Consider the following 11,284-nt stretch of genomic DNA (forward strand, 5'->3'; position numbering starts at 1 on the left):
TCTGAGCCCTGACAGTCTGACCCCCCACCCCTTCAACCTCTGCAGCAATGCTGGCAGCACTCATACGTCTATTTCCCAAAGACAACCTCTGGATATGACGCTGAGCATGTGCACTTAACTTCTTTGGTTCACCATGGGTAGGCCTGTTCTGAGTGGAACCTGTCCTGTTAAACCGCTGTATGGTCCTGGCCACCATGCTTCAGCTCAGTTTCAGGATCTTGGCAATCTACTTATAGCCTAGGCCATCTTTATGTAGAGCAACAATTCTTTTTTTCAGATCCTCAGAGAGTTCTTTGCCATGAGGTACCATGCTGAACTTCCAGTGACCAGTATGAGAGAGTGAGAGTGATAACACAAAATTTAACACACCTGCTCCCCATTCACACCTGAGACCTTGTAACACTAATGAGTCAGATGACATCGGGGAGGGAAAATGGTTAATTGGGCCCAATTTGGACATTTTCACTTGGAGTGTATTCACTTTTGTTGCCAGCGGTTTAGACATTAATGGCTGCGTGTTGAGTTATTTTGAGGGGACATAAAATTTACACTATTATACAAGTTGTACACTCACTACTTTACATTGTAGCAAAGTGTCATATGTTCAGTGTTGTCACATGAAAAGATATAATAAAATGTTTACAAAAATGTGAGGGGTGTACTCACTTTTGTGAGATACTGTATTTTAGTCCTGTACAACCCTCTGGTAATGATTGTAATGGTTGTTGAGGATGCCAAGGGGTGCAGGCACTGCTGAGTCTTTAACAACAGGTGACATCACTGGCCCCATTCACTTATGTGGCCCAGAATATAGCACGCAGCCTGGCAAGCCAGGAAAGGATGGGGGAGGGGAGCATGTGCCCCTTCCTCCTGAACCATACCAGGCCGCATTACCCAACATGGGGGGATACCATGAGGGCATGTGGCCTGGAATGGTTCAGGAGGAAGTCCACTCCTTTCGTAGCCTGCCAGATTGCAAGCTTGGATAAGAGTCTGTTGTAAATTTTTCGGGGGACCTCACACTTTTCTTAATTTTTGAGTGGGGTACCCCCTTAAAATCAAAAAGGCCTGGTATGAATTAAAGGGGAACCAAATGCCATTCTTTTGTAGGGAAGTCCCCCAATAACATCTATACCAGACCCTCACATAGAATAAGGCTCTGGTATAGATGAATGGAGCTCCCGGCTGCTTTTTCAACCAGAACAAAGCAGCTGGGAAGCTGCCATTCTGCCAGCAATTTCAATTCACATTTGTCTTTGTAAATGTCAGCATTGCTGTAGTAGGTTGTATACATTGCACAGACATGCCACTACACAGACAGGCTCAGGGCAGCCCTAGACCTGTTATTTCACGAAATTTTGCATTTATAATGTCTCACTTTAATCATTACTAAAATCTCTGCTCCCTGCCAAACTGAATTTTTGCAACTTTTTTGTTGCTACATGTCTCCTATAGCAGTACCCAGCCCCCGTCCCCATTTGTTTGACAATCCCTTGCCTATTAGCCTAGAAAATGGCCAGAACTGTTTTTTAACAATCAGATTTGGCACTCGAACTTTAGTCATGCTTTCTGAACCCTGCTCGAACTAAGTGCAGGTATGTTTGGATCATCATCACTCATCCCTGGATATGTGCACAAAAATAGTCCTGCATATTTCAGTTAATACATAATTATTGCACTTTCTCTACATATTTTTGTTCATTTATATATCCACACCTAGGACTTCAAATGTGAGAGGAGAGAAATGACTTTCTCAAGCTCCAAAATGTAAAAAGTCATTCTTATGGACCCTTTTATTAGAACAAGCTTCAATAATTTGCCAAATAGGTCCTCAGATGCAAATCTACACAATTATACATCGCATATGGATTTTATTATGTTAGGATTTTCCAATTTCCCAGGCCTGGAAATTCATTTTATTGTGTTTTTTGTCATCTCTTATATCATTACTTTGATGGCAAATTCATTCCTGATTATTCTTACCTATGTGAGCAGTTGTCTGACATCACCCATGTACTTTTTCCTGGCTCACCTTGCCTGCCTGGATATCGTATACACTTCTACTACTTCACCCAAACTCATAAATATCTTTGTAATTTCCAATAATTCAATATCATTATCAGAATGCATAACACAGTATACATTTTTTGTTGCATTTACATCTACAGAATATTTTCTTCTCACAGTTATGTCTTATGATCGATACGTTGCTGTCTGTAGACCTCTGCATTATTCAGCTCTCCTTAATAGTACATTCTGTAGAGCAACTTCTTTGAGTGTTTGGATAATTGGTTTTATCGCCTGTGTACCTATTGCAGTTACAACATCTCAGAATCTCTACTGTTCCTCCAATGTAATTAATCATTTCTTCTGTGATATTGCTACCCTGCTAGAGCTCTCTTGCACCAACACAGCCATTACCCAGAATATCATACTTGCAGAAGGAGTTTTGTTTCTAACAACATGTTTTCTGCCCACTATAATCTCTTATGTCTTTATCATCTCAAATATTGTTAAAATAAAGACTTCAGAAGGGAAACACAAAGCTTTTTCAACCTGTACTTCCCACCTGACCACTGTGACTTTGTTCTACTCTGTGATCTTTGTACTGTACATGATACCTAGATCAGCTATCACCCAAAACCAGCGCAAAGTGATGGGTGTCCTCTTTGCTAATGTCATTCCGATGCTGAACCCGCTAATATACAGCCTCAGAAATAAGGATGTAAAAAAGGCATGGTGGAACATAAGGAAGCAGAGATTTAAGTAGTGTATTAGCTGTTTATGATTAGTGATGAGCAAAGTGAATTTGCTCATTTTATTTTTGCGTTCGTTTCCAAATTTGCAGTTATTTTGCTACAGCAGAAACTCACAATTTTGCTCATTTAACTGCTTGTGTAAAATTTCATTAAAAAAAAAAATTCCTTTTTTGGTGGTTCAGTTTAATTGTTTTGTTTTAATTTAAATTTTTCTTTCCCCTGTCTTTTTTCTTATGTCTATGAAAAGAAACACGTAAAATGGTTTATGGGGGTCTTTTTTCAGCACAAAAACAGGTCCAGGATAGTTAAGGTGACAGTTAAGTCCTATGACAACCTTTCAAAACCGTAAAATACCACCATAATTTTACCTTCCTATTAGCTCCAATTCATGTACCCAACATGACAATATTTTGATGAATTCTTCAGATTATTGCCAAAATTTGATGAAAAGGGGGACTTCCAATTTATCTTATTTCTAATAAATGATCCCTGATGAAAGTGAAGAGGCAGTTACATATAGAGCAAAAGGGCAGTTAGTTGTGCATGGAAGTCTCCATGCAGATGGAGATCACAATATTTCTCCTGCCAGGTTTACTTACATGGCAACTGGACAGCTAGGGCTATCCAATGAACCAAAAAACGGTAACTGACTAACTGTGCTCTTTAAATCAGTGTCTATAGTTTAATTTAATGAGTGACAACAGGCTTATTTATCAAAAAAGATCACATTTTTATACTACCCTCAAGGTCATCATAAAAACCTGAATTTGCGCTTATATTCTAACTCAAGACAACGGAAAATTGTTATCAAATACTTACCGTAATTTTCCTTTCCTGGCCCATCCTCACGTCAGCACACAATGGGTTAACACATCCTGTGGAGCCCCATATGACCAGAAAAAACAGCAACAGGTGCCTCTTAGTAATACTGTTAACATTTAATAGCACGTTAGCATTAAAACACTCACATGTAAAGAAATAGTTGCCAAGCGCAGGGGAGTCCAGTATTAGCCATATGTGATCTCTGCAGTTTGGTTGAAAATTAGCTGTGTTCCTCTGTGATGTTGGCTTGCCGGTCCACAGTGCACTTCCAGGATTCGATTGTGATCCACAACGAGGCTTGCAGCGTGGCCAAACAATCACATGGAGGGCTGAGGTGCAGAGTTCAAGGTATTGGCTGTACTGCCGTAAAGCAATGCATTTCAGAGCATGCGCGGTAAAGCGCGCTCCTTTCTTTTTTTTTTTAATATATGTTTATTGAAATAAAATAGAGAGAGAGACAGATGTACAATAATCCTTATACAGCCTGAAATGCAAATGGCACATATTCCAATGTTCACCTAAGCACAACAAATGTCATATAACCAAAAATTGCCCCTGAAAGTAACAAGGAGAGGAAACTATCGAATATAACGGTCACTTTAGCATTGAGTACCATATAAGAATGTATCCGATTCCAAACACAATTAAGAATTACCATTAAGAAGAGGGATAGAAAGAGAAGTAGAGAAAAAAAAAGGGGGGTAAGTGAGAGTGATTGTAGAAAAGAAAAACAGGGAAAGGGAATATAGAAGGGAGCATGGAGTGGGATGGGGGGGGTAGTTGGTATGCATGTCGTCACATGTAAGAATAAGTAGGATTGTAACTAACGGGTCACACAGGCAAAAAAAATAAACCATATTCCATAAAAGATATGTCCACTAAATGAAAAGATCTATAGACAATGTTTAAGTGGCAATTTCAGGGGGTTTGCGTTATTATTTCCGTTATTAGAGGGGGGTGAATTTTATCCAGGTTGCCCAGGTCAACGAATGTCTCTCAGATGTACCCTTGATATTGTGGGTAATATCCTCCATGAGATGAACTTCAGAAACCTTTTGTAGCCAGCTTTTTATGGGCGGGATGTTTGGTTGACCCCATAGAGTGGGGATTATGGCCTTGGCCGTGTTCAGCAGGTGAGGGATAAGCGACCGTTTATAGGAAACTATGGGATCTTTAGTAGCATGAAAAAGGATAGTCCAAGGGTCGTTGGGCAGGTTAATGTCCGTAATCTGTAGAATTAATTTGAGAACGTTGGTCCGGAAGGGACGAATGAGTGGGCAAGACCACCAGATATGAGCGTGGGTAGCTTTGTTCCCACAGTTCCTCCAACACAAAGGGGAACTGGCAGGGAACATTTGATGCAGCTTGGCTGGGGTATAGTGCCATGTGGTAAGTAATTTATAATTAACTTCTGCCATTTTTGAGGCAAGGGAGGGCCAGTTGTAGAACTTTGTCTTTTTGGTTGTTTGTAAGAGGGGAATCTAAGTCAATTTCCCATTTGGCCAGGAAGGGTGGGTGCGAGGGGTTTTGAAGCTCTAGGAGAGCTTTGTAGAACAGCGAAATACTGTGTAAGTGTCACGGACTAATACTCACCGAGGCCGAGATGCCGAGAGCGGCTTGCCCTTACGACCACGCGCACCCAGACCCCCGAAGTGGGTACAGAGAGCTGGGGGCAGGCGGAGGCACGGGCTTCCGGTAAGCACGAGATCCGTAGGTAGGAAACGGGTGCACTGGGATCCGTATGAGGGACCAAAGGTCAGGACTGAGTATCAGGCAGAGGCAAGACCGTATGATAAGCAGGGGTCAGATGGGTAACAGGCAATTAGACAGTGGTAAGTCCGTTTATGCAGGCAGGGGGCCTTGCTGGGCTGAGCTGTTCCCCTTTCGCTGGTGGTCTTTTGTGGCAGTGGTTTTCATCCAGCTCGGGGGCTTGGATGTGCATAGGGGAGCTCTGTTCTTGATCTCTTGCTGTCCTCTCCTGTCTGTTGACGGGGGTGGCCACCTGCACATCGGCGCCATGTTTTCCACGCCCATACACTGACGTCTCCCTGAGGTAACTCAGGTGTGGGCTGTGTGGGTCATCCCGGACGGTTGGGTGGTTGTTGCATCTGTGCACCCCCCTTTGATGGTGGATGTCTTTTGGACGCCCATGCGTCACCGCCCGTACATGACGCTGGGGGTGTAGCCTTCGGGGTCTTGTGGGTATATCTGGACGTTCAGCACGGTTGGGATTCTGATTCATTACTTGGTGATTGGATAGAGCGGTCACATCTCTAAGAACAAACTGACAACCATTGGATGTTTTTCACTCCTATTGAGGTACAACTTTTTTACTTTCCTGACACCCATTGGGTTTGTTACATTGTTTTTATACACATGTAATACTATATCATTCTACATTGCCCCGTAGTCTCTCTGCCCATACCAGTTTTATAACCATGCATTCATGCATTTACTATATTCCATATCTCAGTTAGTTTGTTCATACCAAGATACTCTTATAACCTAAATTCACTCACTTACATCTTTATGTATATATAAATTAAAGCTTAGAACCCTATACAATAAGTTTATTTTGCAGTTATGATGCCCTCTGATATATATGCATCCTTGCAGACATTTTCCAGACACAATGTTAAGGGGCTAAGTGGAGACCGCAGTGAGAAATACCCCTATCCAGTCCGTGCTGATCCTCCGGATGTTCCCCTATTGTGGCCTTTGTTTTGTTCCGCCTCCTCAGCTCCCGAGCTGGATGCATTACACTGCTGCCATCTCGATATCCAGCGTTTGGCGATTCATCTCAGACTCCGGTAAGTATGAGGTCTCTGCATCAGGCCTCTCTTGCTAATCATTCCATCTGCCCCCATTTACCAACCACATACATTTATTGATCTTATTACTTACATTGCAGATACAACATTCATGCATCCGCCCCTGAAGAGCGAGCAGGGTCTCGCGAAATGCATAGGGCTTTATTGATGCTTATTTTATGCCGGTACATGCTGGGTATTATTGATGTCTGCATTATGTTTACATACTTCCCTGTCCACATGTATGTACATTTTATCATCTTATTTTGTATGTGTACTTACTGACCCAGCAATTTTCAAGTTTTATTGTTGCTCATTGATGTATAACATTTGTAATAAATCTTTGTATATTTATGTTCATCTGTGTTGTGTACATTGGCTATTATGCCTGGTAACTCACAATCATTGTTGTTACCGCTCAGTTACATAACATTTTGAAATGAATAAATTGATTTTGTCTCAGTGTTCACTGTGGACATTGGCTCAACCTCTCTCACCTCATCTAAAGTCCCAGGGCTATTTTTCTTGTTTTTTTGTGCACTATTAGGGATGGAGGTGTCAGAGGGGTCACACCAGACCTTAATCTTCCTTTTTATGCAGGCAGAGGTCAGGGTATCTGGCAATCAGGCAGAGGCAAAGTCCGTTATACAGGCAGAGGTCAGGGTATCTGGCAATCAGGCAGAGGCAAAGTCCGTTATACAGGCAGAGGTCAGGGTATCAGGCAATTAGGCAGAGGCAAAGTCCGTTATACAGGCAGAGGTCAGGGTATCAGGCAATCCAGCAGAGTAAGGGTTAAACAGGCCAGGGGTTTAGTACACAGAGCAGGCAGGTTACACAGGACAACTAGGCACAGAGGATCAGGGAGAGCTGACGACGAACCAGCAACCTGACTGGGTGCTGGAGCCGTCAGAAATAGTCTTCCCCCGGCGAGCGCGTCAGCGTGACGCGCTACCGGGCACCCGCACGGGTGACGGCGCACACACGGGGACCGCCGTGCACCTGCGCGCGCCACACCATCAGGCCAGTCCACCGCGCATGCGCACCGGAGCCCGGTGAGCGGAGACGCTTCCAGTCTCCTGACAGTAAGGGAGGGTCCTTTGGATGAAATATTTCTTCAATGCTATTTAATTCTTGCAGGCCTCTTAGTGGATGGGATAAAGAACTCAAGAAGCGTTGTAACTGGTGGAATCTCCACTTATCCAAAAACGTGATGGGTTTAGGGCTTAGGATCGCAGACAATGGCTTAAGTGTGTTAGAGCAGAGGACATGATGTAGTAAGAGAGGCTCTTTTAAGGCCCATGTTTTAAATCCTGGATCCAGTAGGCCCCGTAAAAAGTAGTTGTGATTGAGGAGTGGCATCAGAGGGGAATCATATTTCCAAGAGAATTTCTTGTGTATGGCGTCCCATATGTCCAGAGAGGAAATAGTGAGGGCTGAAGTAGTATGAGAGAGTTTCCTACAGGAGTGAGGTAACCAGGGAGCAGTAGAAAGATCTACACCACTCAAAGAGTGTTCCAGTTGGACCCACAGTTTAAAATTATTAGCATATTTCCAATCTGCTATTCTGGACAATACAACAGCATGGTAATAGTTTTTAAAATTTGGAAATGCCAGTCCCCCATAGCACTTGGAGCGAAATAAGATCTCTCTAGATATCCTGGGGTGGCTGTTCCCCCCAAAAAAAGTGGGAGATCATGGTTTGTAGGATTGTGAAAAACCCCATAGGCACACCCAGTGGAATCATTTGAAAAATAAAGAGGATGCGAGGCAATATGTTCATCTTAATAATGCTTACTTTCCCTAGCCAAGAATGTGAAAGGCTAGCCCATTTGCGCAGATCTTCTCTAACACTATTAAGTAGGGGGATGTAATTGTGTCTAAAAAGAGAATAGATATTAGGGGTGAGATAGATGCCTAGGTATTTCATATGTTTTTGTTCCCACCTAAAGGGAAAGAGGGGTTTCAGAGAAATCACTTCCGACCTGGGAAGATTAATATTTAGAATTTCAGATTTGAAAAGATTTATTTTAAAGTTGGATATCGTTTGAAAGGTGGATAAAGCAGACATTAGGTTAGGGAGTGAGATACGTGGTTGCTGTATAAAAAAAAGTATGTCGTCCGCATAGGCTGTGTATTTGTGGGTTCTGTTACCAACGTGTATGCCGTGTATATTGGTGTTGTGTCTGATTGTGGATAAAAAGGGTTCTAGGGTGATGGCAAAAAGGATAGGGGATAGGGGCCATCCTTGCCTAGTACCGTTATGCAGGGTGAAAGGATCACTCAGCACCCTGTTGATACGAATTTGCGCTGTAGGGTTGGAATATAGGGAGGAGATACAGCGATGCATCTTAGGTCCCAGTCCAATGTGTCGCAGAGTCGTTTTGAGGTAGTCCCAGTCCACCCTATCAAACGCTTTTTCAGCATCAGTAGAGAGGAGTAGGGTGGGCTGGGCGCACCTCCGCACGTACTGGACCAGGGAAATTGCCCGCAAGGAATTATCTTTAGCTTCTCTATGGGGTATGAAACCTGATTGATCTGCTGAGATCCAGCTAGGTAATAGGGGGAGTAGACGGTTAGCTATCACTTTGACATATAATTTGATGTCAGTGTTAATTAAGGAGATTGGTCTGTAACTGCTACAGAGGGTGGGATCTTTGTCGGGTTTGGGAATGACAGTAATGTGGGCTGAGAGTGACTCTGGGCGTAAACCTGAAGAATGAGATATTGAATTTGCATAGGCAGTGAAGCGAGGGAGTAGGATGTCGCTAAACATTTTATAATATAAAATAGTGAACCCATCAGGTCCAGGGGCTTTACCCGAAGGGGAAGATTTTAAGGCAGCTTGGAATTCCTCTACTGAGAAATCCGCTTCCAGTTCCTCAAGAACTGAGTTAGAAATTCTAGGCAGATTAGCTTCTTTCAGGTAAGAGAACATACGACTCCTTCTCTCTTTTTGAGATAAAGAGGATAGATCGTTCTTAACATTGTACAGTTCTGCGTAAAATTCTCTAAAAGCTTTGGCGATGTTTGGGGTTGTGTGTGCAAGTTCACCTGTTGAGAGTTTAATTTTGGGAATAAATGACTTTTTCTGCTTATCTTTTAGGGATCTGGCAAGTTGCTTGCTTGGTTTATTCCCCCACTCATAGAATTTCTGTGACATGCGGTGAAATTTCTTTTTAGTGTCTAAGTCAAGAAGGGTCTTTAGTTCCTCTCGTTTGAGTGTAAGAGCCTTAAGGTGCGCAATCTGAAGAGAAAGTTTGTGTTGCTTGTCAAGGTCAGCAATTTGCTGTAAAACCTGTTCATTTTGTTGACCATGCTCTCTTTTTTTCCTTGCCCCTAATTCTATGAGATGTCCTCTGATGGTCGCTTTATGAGCCTCTCACTCAAGTGGGGGGGAGGCCTCAGAAGAGACATTTTCTTTAAAGTATTGTGTCAGATGTGAGGACAGCATGGAAACCTCAGTTTGGTTAGAGAGGAGAGAATCATTCAGTTTCCAATTATTAATACGGCGTGGTAAAGTGGGCATGGTCAAACGCACCGAAACAGGTGCATGGTCTGAGATGGTTGCAGTGCCTATGTGTGAGGACTGTAGAAGAGGAAGGTGAAAGTGATCTAAAAATATTTTGTCTATCCTAGAGTAGGAGTGGTGTGTTGTTGTGAAATGTGAGAAATCCTTCTCTTTAGGGTGAAGTAGGTGCCAAACGTCTATTAATTGAAGGTCTAGTAGCCGCTTTTTGATAAATGTGGAAATCAAAAATAATAATGCGCCAACCAGAGAGCAAAGCAGCCAACACCACAATCAGACAAATTGTAGAAGAATGAAATTAAAATAAGTGTGGCGCTAAAAGAATGTCCTTTACTGGGCAAAGCCAAACAGAATGGTGTCTGGAAGGCAATATGCACACCAAAGAGTGTTAATGAAAATAAGTCCTATAAGGACTGTTGGTAGACACCAACAAAACTAATAAATGGTTCAAAACACAAAATAAAAGGAATATATAGGTGAATCCTAAATATAATATAAGTGACACCTAAAGTGGACCAGTGAACACAGCAATATATGTGTGAATAATCTAGAAAAAGGGGAATCATGAAGAAAAAACCACAAATCCCAACAATAGGGAAGAGTAGTTCTATAGGGACTATAAAGATGTGAGGGTTGGTTATATCACAAGCGTAATGTACAAAAATATAAAATTAATGGTGTAAATAAAATGTGAAGGTGGTGCATAACACAAGGGTATTGCACAAAAAAGTAAAATTGATTATACAGAGAGAAACAATAACTAGATATAATAGGCTGCTAATACTAAAAAAATGTCCATCCGGAACTAATAAAAGTAAAGTGATGACTCAAAGTCCAAATATTGCAATAAGAAGCGATCAGCAGCCAACAAGCTCAGTGTGGGAAGACCAATGGATCCAAGGATGGCATCCACGAGTTGCGATCATGAACATCTATGTGAAAGGTGTAGGCATAAATACCCTTACCAGAGATGATGGACTCCCAGTCGATGACTTGGGAGTCAAACGGGCTTGTATTGAAGTGGGAAAGTAGCTTCTGGATCCCAACGGTTGAGGATGGCAGCGGAATAGCGGTGTTCACCGACTCGATCGCTCTGAACTCACCGACCTGTCACTTTGAAGATATCAGTGACAGGTGCTTGTTATAGATCCAGCTTCGTAGGCAGGATGTCACTCCTCAGAGATGAAGGGAAAAAACAGAAACTTCCCCATAGTGTAAATCGGCTAGGAACCAGCTTTATTAAAATAAGATAATAAAACACTCTGGCTCTTCAAAAAGAACAATCACTGAAAATAGCGCTAAAATTCAAATGGTGGCAAGACAGGCATAACAGACCCATTTCATGCTTTTTGATAAATGTCAGGTGT

General features: G+C 42.4%; 1 protein-coding gene across 1 annotated transcript; it reads left to right on the plus strand.

The window, feature by feature from the left end:
• Positions 1-1,864: 1,864 nt before the first annotated feature.
• On the plus strand, positions 1,865-2,770 carry LOC141134026 (olfactory receptor 5AR1-like). The gene has a single exon (XM_073623617.1). The coding sequence runs from the start codon at positions 1,865-1,867 to the stop codon at positions 2,768-2,770; it is 906 nt and encodes a 301-aa protein (XP_073479718.1).
• Positions 2,771-11,284: the final 8,514 nt, after the last annotated feature.

This window comes from Aquarana catesbeiana, linkage group LG03 (assembly GCF_042186555.1).
Source record: "Aquarana catesbeiana isolate 2022-GZ linkage group LG03, ASM4218655v1, whole genome shotgun sequence".
In the NCBI taxonomy this organism is placed as follows: Eukaryota; Metazoa; Chordata; class Amphibia; order Anura; family Ranidae; genus Aquarana; species Aquarana catesbeiana.